This window comes from Nanorana parkeri, unplaced genomic scaffold, assembly GCF_000935625.1.
Source record: "Nanorana parkeri isolate BGI_ZX_2015 unplaced genomic scaffold, ASM93562v1 scaffold305, whole genome shotgun sequence".
In the NCBI taxonomy this organism is placed as follows: Eukaryota; Metazoa; Chordata; class Amphibia; order Anura; family Dicroglossidae; genus Nanorana; species Nanorana parkeri.
In genome coordinates, this window is record NW_017306573.1 from 1,045,195 (window position 1) to 1,064,048 (window position 18,854).

Here is an 18,854-nt window from a genome sequence, read left to right on the forward strand (position 1 = left end):
TAGATGATAGAGATGTAAAAGTCCAGTTGGGAGGTTGAGGCGGGGATAAGCGATGAGTTTTCAGGGATCATCTACATGTGGACAATGATAGCTGGAGAGATTGACGTCGAGAGCTTCAGAAGGGAGTTCCGAGAAGTCCTGGAGGTGACCATGGGAGGAGTCAATGAGAGAGCTAGAGAAGAGGAGGTTAGTTTTGAGGGATTGCCTACAGGCAGACAAAATAGGAGACAGGTGGACAGATCAGGGTAGGGAGTTCCGAGAAGTCCTGGAGGTGACCATGGGAGGAGTCAATGAGAGAGCTAGAGAAGAGGAGGTTAGTTTTGAGGGATTACCTAAAGGCAGACAGAATAGGAGACAGGTGGACAGACCAGGGTAGGGAGTTCCAGAGGTCCCAGAGTGAGCTTGGGAGGAGGCAATGAGAGCGCTGGAGGTCTTGGAAGGAGCAAAGAGGACGGTTTGGGTGATACTTTGGGACGAGATTGGTGTACATCAGGGGTAACCAAACTTCAGCCCTCCATGCTGTGGTGTAACTACAAATCCCATAATACATTGCAAGGCTCTGACAGTCACAGGCGAGGTGGGATTTGCAATTTTGCCACGTCTGGTGGGCCGAAATTCGGCTACTCATGGTGCACTGCTTTGTTCCTTTGCCATGCTTTATGGTATGGGGCATAAAGCATGGCAAAGGAACAAAGCTGCGCGCCATGGGTAGCCAAAGAAGCATGTGACCTCCTCAACGGTCTAAATGGACTCTCCATCTAGACCGTGTCATAAGACGGAGAGAGAGGTTTGTCGGGTGACCTCAATCTGTGATGAGTTGAAGGATAAATGGTTGTTTCTTCTCTGTTGTCTCTGTTGCCAACAACATTGTGATCCAGTGACTCTCATCAAGCTGACCAATCTCCGTTCTTTGCTACAAGCTTGGAACTCGGTACACGGGCTGTCAGCTTTTATTCCTGGCTGTGTCCCCGTCGTGGGTATTCCTTCCTTCCTTCAAATGTTTTGCTGGACGTACGCTTTCAAGTAGGGGTGCGCAACCCTGGAAGGGTGGAGATCTACCTGAATAATATGGAAAAGATTCAAAGGTCATCAAGATGATTACCTAACAAGGTCCCATTGAAAAGTAAGGACGGTTGGAAGAGTTCAGAGGCCAGTAGCATATAATGCAGGGGTCAAGAGTATATAAAGCAGAGTGCATTGGTCAGGAGTATATAACAGAGTGCAGGGGTCAGGAGTATATAAAGCAGAGTACATGGGTCAGTAGAATATAACAGAGCGCAGGGGTCAGGAGTATATAAAGCAGAGTACATGGGTCAGTAGAATATAACAGAGCGCAGGGGTCAGGAGTATATAAAGCAGAGTACATGGGTCAGTAGAATATAACAGAGTGCAGGGGTCAGGAATATATAAAGCAGAGTGCATGGGTCAGGGTATATAACAGAGTGTATGGGTCAGGAGTATATAACAGAATGCCTGCTGTCAGGAGTATATAAAGCAGAGGTCAGGAGTATATAACACAGAATGTAGGGGCCAGAAGTAATGCAGGGGTCAGGAGTATATAAAGCAGAGTGCACGGGTCAGGAGAATATAACAGAGTGCATGGGTCAGGAGTATATAAAGCAGAGTGCATGGGTCAGGAGAATATAACAGAGTGCAGGGGTCAGGAGTATATAAAGCAGAGTGCATGGGTCAGGGGTATATAACAGAGTGCATATGTCAGGAGTATGTAAAGCAGAGTGTATGGGTCAGGAGTATATAACAGAATGCAGCTGTCAGGAGTATATAAAGCAGAGTGCAGAGGTCAGGAGTATATTACGCAGAGTGTAGGGATCAGGAGTAAGTAACTCAAAAGTCAGCAGTAGGCAGTGCAGAATGTAGGGGTCAGGAGTATGTAATGCAGAGTTCAAAGGTCAGTAGTATATAACGCAGGAGTAAATCGTGCAGGGGTCAGGAGTATATTACGCATAGTGCAGGGGTCACGATTAAGTAACTCAGAAGTCAGCAGTAGGCAATGCAGAATGAAGGGGTCAGGAGTATATAACACAGAGTGCAGATTTCTGCAGTATATAATGCAGAGGTCAGGAGTGTGTAGCGGTGGTCACATTGCTAGGACTGGTATCCAGGAACTCAATGGGCTGGACACTCAGATCTCGGGTTGCTAATTGACCAGTCATGTGATGGCGGGATCGCTATTGACAGTTTCCCAACCCCTACGCTAAAGGAAACTTGTCCTATGAGAAATAAGAGGTCGGCCATTTCTGACCTTCTGGAGTTGTTGGTGACAGGGCCTCTTTGAACTTACTGTTGGCTCTTTAAATCAGCGTACTTCCTCAAAGAGGATATGACCCCTCAAGTGTGACCGGCCACGTCCTATAGTGAACACGGTACAGGAAGTGTGCAATCCCGATCTCCCTTTTCTTATTTTGAACCTTCTCAGTGGGTAGGTGCTGAGCCCTTCCGGTTAAAAGTCCGACATGGGGGCGTTCTGATGACACCAACGAGCGAACAATCCGATTGGACGATTGATGTAAATAAAGAAGCGTTTGTACAATCCGCATTGGGTGTTTTGGTGTTTTTTTGAATTCCTTCGAATATAACGAGTAATGAAAGACGTGTCAGTAATATCCTAGAACATGAAAGGAGGAGCATTCCCACGCGTGAACATTTCACTCACCTGTCACGCCTCATGACAGCATACTATGGGTTAACTCCACTCATTGGACCCCACAGGACCACCATGACTAGTCTATAAAAGAGATAACACGCCTCCCCCCACTAATTAACTTTTGTCCCCCCAGGATCACTTTATGAAGAACCTCCCTGTCCTTGGGTATCCCACCCTGGTTCAGGCTCTCCAAGGTGAATGGCGCCCATGCCGACTGGTGAATGGCGCCCATGCCGACTGGTGAATGCGTCTGACGGGGAATACACCTAGGTGCCAACGTCCACAGAATGGGGTGCTGGGCCAGCTCTTCTTTTGTTGTACCCCTTTGCTTTTGGTGGTTCTTGTTCCCTTATATCGGGTGACATTCTTCTCTTCTCCACAATGGCTGGCGGCCATTCTCACCTGGCCAGACGGCCGTGCACATGTACCCGAGCCCTACATCTTACATAGGTAAATACTCCGCGGAGGAAGGGTTAGGGGGGGCTGGGAGAGAGGACCCTCCTGAAATGATGACAGATAGCACAGGAAGCAAAAAGAGGGGGAAAAATTCAGGTCCCCCTCTGCTGATTGACAGCAGCAGTGGGCGGGTGCATTAGCTAGTTTGCTATTGAAAAGTGCAATAGCCAATAGGAATCCAGCTATGCATTCTAGACCTTTTTTTTTTTTGACTGGCGGTCGGGCCGCGTCTCCCGATGTCGGGGGAAAAAAAAATTGCAGGGAAAGGTTTACTCTGTTCGATCGAGCAGATTAAACCTTTCCGGGAGGAAGTGTTTCTCTCCCGAGCGGCCGGGAGCCGCTATCTAATGGAGGGAGACTCCCGGAGCGAGGTGAATGTCTGGTACTGTATCTATGGAATGGCAGCTTTGTCACCCCAGGATAAAACTACAGAACACCTCTCATCTTTTCCATAACACAGGGAGGGTCTGTAGTCCACAGAGATAGCTGGGGACAATGTAACTGATAACAGTGTAGATAGAGTGCACAGGAAGTTGTCAGCTCACAAGATTTCTGGCAGGATCAACACAGATAGCAAAACACTTTCAATGGTGTATTAGACCAGAAGGGAGCCAGCAAGAGAAGTTCATTGCCAGCATTTACATGAACTTTATGAGGAACTAACACTGCAATTTGACGCTGCAGGTCCTCAGTCTGGGAAACCAGGGACTTTTCCCGGGACAATGCGACCAATCCTGGGAACGTCACTGGTCCTGTCTACATTTACTCCAGAGGCACATTGATTACAGAAATATCTGAGTCTCCATTAAATGTATTCAGCTCAGGAGAGACATCATTCAAGGGCAGAAGCAGAGGAGAAGCCTGTGAGATCTGCACTGCATTCTTATGAATTATCACCTGCAGTTCTCACAACTGGCCACCGGAGGGCGTGAGGGTCCTGACTAGAAATCCTATCCGAACCACAGCGCGCAGTTCATGAAGCTGACCGCTAGGTGAAAGCGCCGGGCAACGAGCGCACTGCTGGAAAAAGAGCGAGAACATGCCGGAAGTAGGAGGGGCTCGTGTGGAACGCCCAACCCGGAAGTCCTTTGGAACGCATAGCCAGGAAGTAGCGCACAAAGCATAATATTTGGAGTCGGTTGTTCCCTGTTGGGCTGTAAGTAATAAATAATGACCATTGTGTGTATTATACATGATACAGTCTGCTGTCATTTACAACCTGCTGTCTTATAGTGTTATGTCTTATCAAAGTGTCCTATGTATATATTATTCATGGCAGACCTTCAATGTGGTCTGTTATATCCTTCTGTATGGTGCCATTTATTATTATTCCTCTGAATGTTTGAGTTGCAGGTAGCGGCCCGCCAAGAAGGTGGTGAGAACAATTGGCTGAGGATGGACGCGGAGCACAGCCACATGACCGACAGGATATTAGACCTCACCCTGGAGATCGTCTACCTGCTGACCGGGGAGGTGAGGAGGACTCTGGGAGGTCACATGACATCACTCTCATCTCTATTAATAAAACACAGACCTGACCGGAGAGGTGAGGAGGATTCTGGGAGGTCACATGACATCACTCTTATCTCTATTCATAAAACACAGACCTGACCGGAGAGGTGAGGAGGATTCTGGGAGGTCACATGACATCACTCTTAGCTCTATTCATAAAACACGGACCTGACCGGAGAGGTGAGGAGGATTCTGGGAGGTCACGTGACATCACTCTGATTCTCTATTCATAAAACACAGACCTGACCGGAGAGGTGAGGAGGATTCTGGGAGGTCACATGACATCACTCTTATCTCTATTAATATAAGACATAGTCACATGACCGACAGGATATAACCCTCACCCTAGAGATCGTCTACCTGCTGATCAGAGAGGTGAGGAGGATTCTAGGAGGTCACAGGACATCGCTCTTATCTCTAATAATAAGACGCAGACCTGACCGGAGAGGTGAGGAGGATTCTGGGAGGTCACATGACATCACTCTGATCTCTATCTACAATACACAGACCTGACTGGAAAGGTGAGGAGGATTCTGGGAGGTCACATGACATCACTCTGATCTCTATTTACAATACACAGACCTGACCGGAGAGGTGAGAAAGATTCTGGGAGGTCACATGACATCACTCTTATCTCTATTAATATAAGACATAGTCACATGACCGACAGGATATAACCCTCACCCTAGAGATCGTCTACCTGCTGATCAGAGAGGTGAGGAGGATTCTGGGAGGGTCACATGACATCACTTGTTATGGTTCTTTTGTATTCACTCCTATGTAGAAATGTGCGGTGGTGAAGATGGTGTCCATTGAGGGTCTCTTACAAGGAATGTATCCACCTGTATCTGGAGGAAGACGTAGAAGTCCCTCCATGGATCCTCCACCTCCCTCCATGACATCTGAGAGGAACAACGACAAGAAGATCCTGGAAGTCACCCAGAAGATCATCGAGCTGCTGACGGGAGAGGTGAGCGGTGCCGGGAATTCTGGGACATGATCCAGGAACAGACAAGGGATGTGTCTGGGTGGTGACTGTATCATTGTGTGTGTCAGGTTCCTATAAGGTGTCAGGATGTCTCTGTCTATTTCTCCATGTAGGCTCTGTTGGAAGAATGCCGATCTGTCTGGAAGAAGGTCACCATGGAGAATCCACAACACCTTGCATCATCCGGTATGTCGTCATTTATTCCTTATTATCTCTGTAGGAGGAGGAAACATCCGATTTAGAAGCATCCCCAATGCTTGGCGCTCTGGCCTATCAGTACAGGGGGGTGCAGCTGTAACGTATTGGCATATCTGCCAGTGAGTAGAGAGTGACAACAGCCCTGTAACCTGAATGTCTTTGTTGTCAACAGATTCATGTGGAAGAGCTGAGACAGTACCAACCTCCAGCCCTCCAATGGAGGAGTCATACCCTTGTGAGGAGCAGAGTCTCTTGGAGGAAGGGGTCCATGAGGAGGTAGACTGCACGACGGTGAACGTTAAGGAAGAAGACTGCTGGTCCCCTCGAGCTCTGCCATCAGTTAGAAGTATGGGGAGCTCGCCTCGAAATGTCTCTGATGCAGAAAGATGGCCGCCAAGTGCTCTTATTAAAGAGGAAACCAAGGACACGTCCTCTTCTATAATAGAGAAATTATTTTTAGAAGACTGTTTGAAACAAGATGCGCAGAGGAGCTTTACATCCTCTGCGACGGAAAATAAGACGGAGGGAAGTTCCTCAATAGCGTTCGGGGATGGAAGCGGAATAATGATTCGGTCCTCCATCCCGCCCCAGCCCCCACGTCAGAGAAGAGCAACGATGATCTACAGCTGTGACAGGTGCCAGAAAGTTTTCTCCAGCTGCCCCGACTACCTCCTCCACCAGCCGACGTGCCCGGGACCCCCTTCTCTCTTCTGCGCGGAGTGCGGCAAGTTTTTCGGCAGGAGGGAGCAGCTGGTGAGGCACCGGCGGATCCACACAGGGCCGAAGCGCTACACCTGCCCGATTCGCGCGACAGCAGCTGCTGGACAGCCACAAGGTGGTCCATTCCGGGGAGAGGCCTTTCGCCTGCTCCGAGTGCCAGATGACTTTCTCCCGCACGTCGCACCTCATCATTCACCGGAGGATCCATTCCGGGGAGAAGCCGTATTCGTGCTCGGAGTGCGACAGGTCTTTCCGGACCAGGTCGGCGCTGATCGCTCACCAGCGGACTCATACCGGGGAACGACCTTATCACTGCTTGGTGTGCGGGAAGTGTTACACCCACGGCTCACACCTGGTCGTCCACCTGAGGTCCCATTCTGGAGAGAAGCCATATTCATGCCTGGAGTGCGGGAAGGCCTTCTCCCATAAGTCGGGACTGGTCAGGCACCAGCAAATTCATACCAGGCAGCGGCCTTAAACTAGAACTGAAGCCAAAGACGTTTCTCCTTGATATGTAGCGGGAAAGGCTTAGAACATCTGTCAGTCCCATGTCGGGCAGATCCGCCATCAATATTTGTCCTTTTAGTGAGAGGGAATCCTAAATGAAACACTTGTCACCCGGTACATAGGGGGCGTTCCACAATGAGGACATCTGTTATGGTGACTACTGTGATAGGCCGCATTTCCATTCACTCTGGTGAGACTTCAGCTCGCTTCCTGTCGTGTCTTCAGGGACAGGAAGTGAAGGAACTTCTCTAAGATGGGGACACAGACAATAAAACCCTGACCGCTGTTCTACCCCCTACCAACTCTGTCCAGAACAATAAAGAATGTGATCCCCCTGGCGACACCTGATTGCCTCACGGCATTAAATTGATAAGATTTTGGGGGGTGTTATGTTTTTACTGACCCCTTTTTTAAACCTTTGCACTTTAAACTTGTTTACATCTTATCGGAAAATAAAATTGAAACCATTGAAAGGAGAATTTGTCACGTGCCTTGTGTCTTGTTCTCTTGGTGTTTCTATCCCACTTTGTATTTGAATCATTGATACAGCATATAAGCCAAATGGCATCAAGAGGATAGGGAGGGGGTGGGGTCGGGGGCGGTTCTTTCCAGGGACACTGTCACTTTGCATGAGCAAGGGGACAGTTTCTCCTCACAGAAGGGGGGCAGAAAGGTAGCACACACCCTACATCATAAAACTGTATTCATTAGGGAAAAAAAACGTGTATCTATCCTTAAAGCCTGACCCCGGACCATTTTTTAGGGATTAGAGTGGGGAACAGTTGAAATTTCCATGGGGGGTCTTTCTTTCTGTGACCCCAATGGAGACATTTTCCTCCCATCGGTGCCGATGCTGAGTATTTGGGTACTCGGCCAAATGCTCCGATGCCTAACCCGATACTTGAGCTTCCGGTATCAGGAAGCCGGGCAGCGAGTCATTACATGCTGCCCGGCTTCCTGATTGGCCAGGAAGCCGTCTCCATGCTCCCTCATCACATGGAGCCGGCTTCCTGGCCATTTAGGAAGCGGGGCAGCGTGTCATTACATGCCCCCCAATCAGAAAGCCGGCTCCTTGCTCCCTCCTCACCTGGTGACAAGGGAGCATGGAGCCGGCTTCCCGGCCAATCAGGAAGCCGGGCAGCGTGTAATGACACATTGCCTGGCTTCCTGATTGGCCAGCTTCTCGATCAATTAGGAAGCCGGGCAACGAGTCATTACACAGCACTCGGCTCCATGCTTTCTTGTCACCTAGTGACGAGGGAGCATGGGGACGGCTTCCCAGCTAATCAGGAAGACGAGTCATTACACACCGCCTGGCTGCCTTAATGGGACTTCCGGTATCGGTATTCGGTATCGGCGAGTACGGGGAAAAAAATATCGGTACTTATACTCGATACCGGAAAACCGGTATCGGTGCATCCCTATTTGTATTCCTTCTCCACCCTATCCAAAAACTCCAATGATAACATATCATGAAATTAAAGGAGTCATTATATGAGGATGTGCCTTGTGATTTATGTGTTTGGTGTTTCTATTACACATTTCTGGGAGGTCACATGACATATCTTTACTAATAAAAAAACACAGTACAGATATGAACACAAAAAAGCGCCAAAAAGGACTACTCCGCCAGTATGGACCAATATAAGCACCAGTGTAATCAGAAACAAGTCTGTTAAAAAATATATAAATAATAGAAAGCACGTGTGTAGAAAGGTCTGCAGGATGCTGCCCCCAAACCCGCCAGGGAGACCGCAAAATCTAGGGAAAAAACATGATGAAGGGGGCGTGACCCCGGAAACGCGTCATCACACAGTCTCCTCTGCTGACACATAGACACGATTGTGCAGCTTCCATAGACTTTCTATTGGGTCCATGGACTTACTTTTTCTATCATTATCATGCTGAATTTTGTGAGTATGTTTTTTATCTACCTTTGATCCTGATCTTAATAAATTTGTCTGCACCAGGAAAGGCGCCCCCTGTTTTTCAATAAAAAAAACACAGACCTGACCGGAGAGGTGAGGAGGATTCTGGGAGGTCACATGACACCACTCGTATCTCTATTAATAAAACACAGACCTGACCGGAGAGGTGAGGAGGATTCTGGGAGGTCACATTACATCACTCTTATCTCTAGTAATAAATCGCAGACCTGACCGGAGAGGTGAGGAGGATTCTGGGAGGTCACATGACACCACTCGTATCTCTATTAATAAGACACAGACCTGACCGGAGAGGTGAGGAGGATTCTGGGAGGTCACATGACATCACTCTTATCTCTAGTAATAAATCACAGACCTGACCGGAGAGCTGAGGAGGATTCTGTTAATGTTAATGTACATTACTTGCCTCATAATGCCACTGTAAAGGTTTCAGAACAGTTTCCATTCGGAAATCTTCTCACACACATGTTCAAATAAAGCTTTCTTTTTGCATAATAAGAAGTATCTGTTCCTGGTGATGGAGAAGGTCCACTGTCCAGTAATTGGTGGAGAATGCGGGCATGTTGACCACTCACTTGGCCAGCGCTTCGGATGTGAACTGGACATTTGCTGCCAACTGTCCACTGTGGGGCCCGGACAATCTTCATTGCCAGCAAATGGCAGTCACCTAGACTGGACCTTCCTCTGACCTCTCGGGTTTCTGACCTGTAACGATTGTGTGCGTTCCTCCCCCCCCCTGCAATGCCGGCGCTCGCAGGGAAGGAACCTGGAAGACGCCCGAGTGTGGCTCGGGGGTTACCGCTTTTGGTACGGAAAATATACCCCGGAGCCACACTCGGGATTACCGCCAGGAAGGTTTAAGAAGTATCGCCAAAACTACAGAATCATTGTTGAATGCCTCAGGGGACAAAGTGCATGTAGCGCTCGATCCCGTTCTGATCCTGGCTCATTGTGCACTGCAAGCATATCTATGTCTGGCAGCTTCACCCCAAGCTGAAGCCCAGTTTATGGGCATCCATATGAGGGAGCAATAGCACAGCAGTAGCCACCACCCTCTTGCTTCCATGTACCATCTGACTGGGAGAAAGTGCTGCAGCACCCTTGGGCACTTGATCTCATTACAAGGAGAGGCGGAGGATCTAGCTGCACACATCCACGTTGTGATCCGTCTCTCATCACCTTCCTCCGCTCTCTCCCACTGAATACCAATAAGACAGAGCAGCCCCTAACACATGAATCGCTGTACTTCCTGGCGGCCTGCAGGTCTCTCATGTGTAGTGATCTGTCTGTCTCTGCACCTTCACCTCTGTGTGCACCGACACTGAAAGCTCACGGGAAAAAAAAAAAGGTAAGGGGCACTATGCAAAGTAAAGAGGTATGGGGCACTATGCAAAGTAAAGAGGTATGGGGCACTATGCAAAGTAAAGAGGTATGGGGCACTATGCAAAGTAAAGAGGTATGGGGCACTATGCATAGTAAAGAGGTACGGGGCACTGTGCATAGTAAACAGGTATGGGGCACTATGCAAAGTAAAGAGGTATGGGGCACTGTGCATAGTAAAGAGGTATGGGGCACTGTGCGTAGTAAAGAGGTACGGGGCACTGTGCGTAGTAAAGAGGTACGGGGCACTGTGCGTAGTAAAGAGGTACGGGGCACTATGCGTTGTAAAGAGGTATGGGGCACTGTGCGTAGTAAAGAGGTATGGGCACTGTGCATAGTAAAGAGGTAAGGGGCACTGTGCATAGTAAAGAGGTATGGGGCACTGTGGTTAGTAAAGAGGTACGGGGCACTGTGCGTAGTAAAGAGGTACGGGGCACTGTGCGTAGTAAAGAGGTACGGGGCACTGTGCGTTGTAAAGAGGTAAGGGGCACTGTGCGTAGTAAAGAGGTACGGGGCACTGTGCATAGTAAAGAGGTACGGGGCACTGTGCGTTGTAAAGAGGTAAGGGGCACTGTGCGTAGTAAAGAGGTATGCGGCACTGTGAATAGTAAAGAGGTATGGGGCACTGTGCGTTGTAAAGAGGTAAGGGGCACTGTGCGTAGTAAAGAGGTACGGGGCACTGTGCATAGTAAAGAGGTACGGGGCACTGTGCGTTGTAAAGAGGTAAGGGGCACTGTGCGTAGTAAAGAGGTATGGGGCACTGTGCATAGTAAAGAGGTATGGGGCACTGTGCGTTGTAAAGAGGTAAGGGGCACTGTGCGTAGTAAAGAGGTATGGGGCACTGTGCATAGTAAAGAGGTATGGGGCACTGTGCGTTGTAAAGAGGTAAGGGGCACTGTGCGTAGTAAAGAGGTATGGGGCACTGTGCATAGTAAAGAGGTATGGGGCACTGTGCGTTGTAAAGAGGTAAGGGGCACTGTGCGTAGTAAAGAGGTATGGGGCACTGTGCATAGTAAAGAGGTATGGGGCACTGTGCGTAGTAAAGAGGTACGGGGCACTGTGCGTAGTAAAGAGGTATGGGGCACTGTGCGTAGTAAAGAGGTATGGGGCTCTGTGCGTAGTAAAGAGGTATGGGGCACTGTGCATAGTAAAGAGGTACGGGGCACTGTGCGTAGTAAAGAGGTACGGGGCACTGTGCGTAGTAAAGAGGTACGGGGCACTGTGCGTAGTAAAGAGGTACGGGGCACTGTGCGTAGTAAAGAGGTACGGGGCACTGTGCGTAGTAAAGAGGTACGGGGCACTGTGCGTAGTAAAGAGGTACGGGGCACTGTGCGTAGTAAAGAGGTACGGGGCACTGTGCGTAGTAAAGAGGTACGGGGCACTGTGCGTAGTAAAGAGGTACGGGGCACTATGCGTTGTAAAGAGGTATGGGGCACTGTGCGTAGTAAAGAGGTATGGGCACTGTGCATAGTAAAGAGGTAAGGGGCACTGTGCATAGTAAAGAGGTATGGGGTACTGTGGTTAGTAAAGAGGTACGGGGCACTGTGCGTAGTAAAGAGGTACGGGGCACTGTGCGTAGTAAAGAGGTAAGGGGCACTGTGCGTAGTAAAGAGGTACGGGGCACTGTGCATAGTAAAGAGGTACGGGGCACTGTGCGTTGTAAAGAGGTAAGGGGCACTGTGCGTAGTAAAGAGGTATGGGGCACTGTGCATAGTAAAGAGGTATGGGGCACTGTGCGTTGTAAAGAGGTAAGGGGCACTGTGCGTAGTAAAGAGGTATGGGGCACTGTGCATAGTAAAGAGGTATGGGGCACTGTGCGTTGTAAAGAGGACTGCAAGAGACATAACAAGACATGCAATAGAGAGACGCATGATCCACTGAGCATAATAGAGACAGAACATTTATTTTCCTTATGCTTTTTATTGATTGATGAAAACTGAAAATCTTCTCTCGCCGGGCGTTTTGTGATCTTTTCACCTTTCGGTGTTACACAAAAGACTGGTTGTCACCGGCGCCAACGTGCCCAATACCCAGCCCCCGTTAGTACGTATGATTTGTTATGAGGGGAAGGGGTGTTTCGGTTGTATGTAGGCTTTGTTTCAGGTTCCGGTTATATTTTTGAAGATAAGGTTCATTTTGGGCAGTTGAAGTCTGCGACGAGTGGACCCTCTGGTGTAGGAGGAGGTAAGAACTGCGAGTGAAGCTTTTCCCGCACTCCAAGCAAGCATAAGGCCGCTCCCCGGTGTGCGTCCGCAGGTGACAGGTCAGGGCTGACTTCTTAGTAAAACATTTCCCGCAGTCCTTACACGAATAGGGCTTCTCTCCCGAATGGATCCTCTGGTGGGTCACCAGGTTGGTGCTGTGGGAGAAGCGCTTCCCGCACTCCGAACACGCGTAAGGCCTTTCCCCGGTGTGGGTCCGCTGGTGGTTGACCAGCATCGACTTCTGATTGAAGGATTTCCCGCACTCCGTACAGGAGTACGGCCTCTCGCCCGAGTGGGCCCGCAAGTGCTTCATCAGCGTCGACCTCTGGGCGAAACACTTCCCGCAGTCCTTGCACGCGAACGGCTTCTCCCCGGTGTGAGTGCGCAGGTGCTCGATGAGCAGCGACCGGAGCCGGAAGGACTTGGCGCACTCGGGGCACGTGTACAGTTTGGGGCTGGTGTGGATCAGCTGATGTTTCACCAGCTGCTCCTCCCTGCCGAAGAACTTCCCGCACTGCAAACAGGGCAGGGAATGGGGCCCGCTGTACATGAGCTGGTGTCTGAAGAACTCGGAGCTGCTGGTGAAGACGCTTTGGCACTCGGCACAGCTGTACGTCTTGGTCTCAGGGCCCTCTGGTGGTGGCCAAGATGGACAGGTCCATTGAGTTTTCCTGCGATTGCCATCTCTGTTCATTATAACCCAAGGTTCCGATCCTTCGTGAGCGCTCCTGTGTCCGGCCTGGGGGCCAGTCTGGGTTGTTTGTTCCAGAGGATCTTCACTTGCTGTAGATGCTCCCTCTTTCGTATGAAACGCTAAAGGGTCAACGGCTAGCTGCTCTTTAATGTAAGCAAAGGGGTCAAGTCTCTCGCCCCCGGGGGCAGTACCGTTTGGAGGCGATAGTCGAATTACATAGGTCTGGCCATCTCCACCCAAGAGGTCTTCCTTCTTGACATTGTCCTCCATATAGTATACCTCGGTATTGACACCTCTGTCCTCCGAAGAGTCCAGCTCTTCTTTGATGGCTCCGTGGGTCTGTAGCACCTCAACGCCTTCAGATATCTCTGTAAGGTATAAATACGTAAGTCTCTTCTTCGTTTCCATCATAGAACCTACCAGGCCCAATGTTTCCTTCTCCCCCTTACAGATAATACAAATATATCTCAACATACCCGGTGATGTGAGGGGCGGCTCGTTCTCTATCACGACGTCCGGATGCTTCCATAGGGATCTGTAATCTTCCTGTGAGGAATCTCCAGGGTAAACCGGACGGGGACCTCTCTCTGGTGGGTTCCTCTTACTGGATTCATCTGTAGGAAACACACACACTGACTGAATACATTGTTTCTATGTGTGTATCAGATGATGGGGGATCTAGGTGGACCCTCCATACTGCTCTCTCCTCTTACCCGGTGATGTGAGGGGCGGCTCATTCTCCATCATGACGTCCTTGTAGAGATCCCGGTGTCCTTCTAGATACTCCCACTCCTCCATGGAGAAATAGACAGAGACATCCTGACACCTTATAGGAACCTGACACACACAATGATACAGTCACCATCCAGACACATCCCTTGTCTGTTCCTGGATCATGTCCCAGAATTCCCGGCACCGCTCACCTCTCCCATCAGCAGCTCAATGATCATCTGGGTGACCTCTAGGATCTTCTTGTGGTTGCGTCCAGGTGGAGGCTGCGTGATGGGGATCTGGCTCTTGCTCAGTTCGTTGCCTGATGATTTCCTGACTACCATAAAATCCTGAAGAAGGGAACAAAAAATATGTTTCCATCACTTACTCTACAGTCCCAGAATCCTCCTCACCTCTCCGGTCAGGTCTGTGTTTTATTAATAGAGGATAAGAGTGATGTCATGTGACCTCCCAGAATCCTCCTCACCTCTCCGATCAGGTCTGTGTTTTATTACTAGAGATAAGAGTGATGTCATGTGACCTCCCAGAATCCTCCTCACCTCTCCGGTCAGCAGGTAGATGATCTCCAGGGTGAGGTCTAATATCTACTCAGTCATGTGACTTTGACACTCGTCCATCCTCGGCGCTCTGTCTAAATTCTATGCACAGAAAAGCACAAGTCATGGAACAGTTTACTTTTGATCTATCATGATCCTATGTGCTGAGGTTTATTCCTGTCTGTGAGACTTATCATGATCCTATGTGCTGAGGTTTATTCCTGTCTGTGAGACTTATCATGATCCTATGTGCTGAGGTTTATTCCTGTCTGTGAGACTTATCATGATCCTATGTGCTGAGGTTTATTCCTGTCTGTGAGACTTATCATGATCCTATGTGCTGAGGTTTATTCCTGTCTGTGAGACTTATCATGATCCTATGTGCTGAGGTTTATACCTGTCTGTGAGACTTATCATGATCCTATGTGCTGAGATTTATGCCTGTCTGTGAGACTTATCATGATCCTATGTGCTGAGATTTATGCCTGTCTGTGAGACTTATCATGATCCTATGTGCTGAGGTTTATGCCTGTCTGTGAGACTTATCATGATCCTATGTGCTGAGGTTTATGCCTGTCTGTGAGACTTATCATGATCCTATGTGCTGAGGTTTATGCCTGTCTGTGAGACTTATCATGATCCTATGTGCTGAGGTTTATTCCTGTCTGTGAGACTTATCCTGATCCTATGTGCTGAGGTTTATACCTGTCTGTGAGACTTATCATGATCCTATGTGCTGAGATTTATGCCTGTCTGTGAGACTTATCATGATCCTATGTGCTGAGATTTATGCCTGTCTGTGAGACTTATCATGATCCTATGTGCTGAGGTTTATGCCCGTCTGTGAGACTTATCATGATCCTATGTGCTGAGGTTTATGCCTGTCTGTGAGACTTATCGTGATCCTATGTGCTGAGGTTTATGCCTGTCTGTGAGACTTATCATGATCCTATGTGCTGAGGTTTATTCCTGTCTGTGAGACTGTCTTTGGTGGTAAAGTAATTAAAATCGATATGACATATATACATGTGTGTGTATACAATGTGTATACATTACAAAGCTTCTTATAAAGCTCGCCTTCTATTTTACTTCTCATTCATTTGCTAGAACATACCTAGCAGTTCCTCTAGTCTGCTCTTGCAATCTGACTACGCCACGCACGGAAGCAGACCCGTCCCGGTGTGCTCATTTTGCATCCCTGGGCTCCCTACATGAAGGTGCAGGAGGCCATGCCGACGCACGGCGTGCCATTACTCCCATAGTCAGCTTTGCCGGCCATTCCATTTAGATCTTCCCCGCATTGAAATGCCTCCTTCTCAACTTCTGACGTTGGGACGCACAATACAAACTTTGCTGAACCATAAATAATTTTTGGGTCATAGAAAGGACGAGTGCAGCACAGGCGCGACGCTTTCACCAACTGGTCACAGTGAGGATTCGATAACAATAGCCGAGCTCAATAAATATCAAGCTTTAAAATTAAGCAGCTGAATTATTACAAAAACAAACTAGACTATGGAACCTGCAATATATAAATCATAAATAGGTAAAACTTACACAGATAAATCAGCAGCCACCCATCACTGAGACCCAACACTTCCTGTTCTATTGCAGTTTCCTGCTCTTTGCGTTCCACCACACACTTCCGGGTTGTGCGTTCCAGCAGCCTCTGATCGTGTCCGTATCTGCCCTCTAGTGGTGGAGTTTGTGGATCGCACGGCTTTCTTCCGCTGAGTGTTCTGCTGCCACCTTGTGTCCATTAGTGGGTACTGCAGATGGTTATCCACAGCGTGCAATAAGAGCTCTTATATACCGATCCTCAGGCTTCTTCCCATCAGTTATGTCTCCTCTAAATTCAGTACATTCTACAGTCCAAGCATTGATGTTAACCCCTTCATGACTGAGGCCCTTTTTTCATTTTTTGCACCCATGTTATATTCCACATTTTAGGCCTGAAAATGACGTAAAACCCCCCAACATTATATATTTTCTGAATGCCAAGACCCTATAGAATAAAATGGTGGTAGTTGAACATTTTTATGTTGCGCAATATTAGCGCAACTCCTTATTAAACCCCAAAATTTAGTGACAAATTTAATTAAATGCCCCAAAACACAACAAATTACCAATTTTTTTAATGAAATATAAAAGATGAGGTTACAACGAGTAAAACGATACCCAACATGCCCAGTTTACAGATTGCGTGCGACCGTGAAACGGCGAAAAACTGCAGTACCCCAAAAAGTCAATAAAAGACACTTTAAAAGCCCCCACAGGTCATCAATTTAGAGATACAACAAAATACTGGCCCTAGAATTATTGCTCTCACTCCGGCGTGCGCGGCGATACCCAACATGTGTAGCGCGTTCGTCGTTTTCATGCGTAGGCGCACCCGACGCGTGTTTACGTGGCGACGCGCGTGCTCGCGGGGGCGGGGTACTTTTAAAATTTTTTTTTTTTATTATTAGATTTATTTTATTTCATTTTAATTTTAAAAACTGTTTTTTTTTTTTTTTTTACTTTACTTTGACTGCTATCACATGGGGGGGCTTGCAAGCCCCCCCATGTAATAGCAGATGGTGGTGACAGGTCCTCTTTAAGGTGATGCTGGGGGTCCAAAAGACCCTCAGTGTCACCTTTACACTGGAAATAAGCTATTGAAGTGCAGATCGCACTTCAATAGCTTATAGCTGGGCTGCAGGAGCCCAGAACTGACAGCCCAGGGACCGGAAGTGATGCAATCTGCATCGCTCCCGGTCCCATAGAACGGGGAGGGGATCGATGAACGGAAGTTCGTCGACCTCCTCCCCAGCTCCCCGCGGACACAAAGATCGCCGGTCCCGGGCCCGTAGGAGGGGCAACGGAGCCCGGGAAGCACGGCGGGGGTGTCCGGCGGGGGGGGGGCCCCTTCTTCGGGACGCAGAAGCGATCTGGCGACAGGTAAGTCGCCAGGATCGCTTCTGTTGTAAAGCCGACAGTCGGCTCTACAAGTTTAAACAGACTCCCGGCGGCAAAAGTCGCCGGGAGTCTGTTTAAACAGCCCCGATGCTGGCGACGTACACTGTACGTCGTCAGTCACGAAGGGGTTAATATTGAGATAGGCAGCACCAAAAATGACCAGACCGAGCAAGAGCAGCACTGACACATCCTGGCAGATTCCTGACAACTGTCCGCACTATGGGGACAGTCAGGGTCGGATTTACTCTCTCTACTGACCCAAGGCCAGGTCAGGCTCCTCAATGCGCCCCCCTCCCCTCAATGGAGAATGGCAACCAGCAATCATGTACTGCTGAGATTTGTAGTCTATAGAGGACCACAGATGCCATCAATTCATGATTACACAGCAATTGTACAGGGGTGCATGCAGATCGCACCAGGGCTGCGTTTGGGTCCCACAAAGGCTGCGTTTGGGTCTCAGCAGGACTGCATTTGGTCCCACCAGGGCTGCGTTTGGGTCCCACAAAGGCTGCGTTTGGGTCCCACCAGGGCTGCGTTTGGGTCTCACCAGAGATATGTGCAGGTCTCAGAAGGGCTGCATTTGGGTCTCAGCAGGGCTGCATTTGGGTCTCAGCAGGGATGCGTGTGGGTCTCTCCAGGTCTCTGTGGGCGGGTGCCTAGCTCTCCAAAGCTCTGCATGCGGCTGCTGGGCTCTCTAGGACTGAACGGGTGGGATCTGGACTTGTGCCAGGCTCCAGGGCTGTGCTGGTGGCTGTGAGACTGTCCTGTGCTGTGCTAGCGCTGGGAAGGAGGAGGCAATGTGCAGCCAGACAAGCACTATCAAAGACAGCTGCCTGAGGTCCCCAGCAAGCTCAGGACCTCAGGCAGCCAAACCTACTAAAAGATGTAAAGGTGCAGTATCGGCTGTGCTGCCCCTCTACTCCCTGCTGCCCCCCTCCCCGCCCCCCGAGGCCATAACCGCAGTGACCTTGTGGGGAATCCAGCACTTGGGACAGTCCCATGCATGCCAGATTAAATTGTGTACTGGGTGTAGTAGAGGGATGAGGTACTGGGTGTAGTAGAGGGATGAGGCACTGGGTGTAGTAGGGATGATGAGACATTGGAAGTAACAAAGGGATAACAATATTTGGGGAAAGATTATTCACAACACGACCGGCACTAATTATTTACAAGTTTTTGTTTTATTGAGTTATAGAAAATGTCACGTGTTTTTCCCGAATGGCAGCAATTCCACAATCTCTGGTCACCTCAGCTGTCCTCCGGTCCCTCGGGCTAGTAATACATCTCATGGTTTGTATTGGATTTGGGTTGATGGAGTTGTATGAAGGGTTAATCTTAACATTCCTTGTGAAGGTGAG

The 18,854-nt window shown here is 49.1% G+C and overlaps 2 protein-coding genes across 2 annotated transcripts in view; both read right to left on the minus strand.

Moving 5' to 3' along the window:
- Window positions 1-18,854, minus strand: part of LOC108788099 (zinc finger protein 62 homolog) — a 949,422-nt gene that overhangs the window by 647,935 nt on the left and 282,633 nt on the right. The gene's annotated exons all lie outside the window — the stretch shown is intronic.
- The window catches only part of LOC108788076, a 240,035-nt gene that overhangs the window by 133,372 nt on the left and 87,809 nt on the right, over window positions 1-18,854 (minus strand). The window contains exon 12 of the mRNA XM_018557808.1: window positions 12,531-13,129. Within this exon, the coding sequence (XP_018413310.1) occupies window positions 12,531-13,129 (599 nt within the window). The remainder of the gene's footprint in view (window positions 1-12,530; window positions 13,130-18,854) is intronic.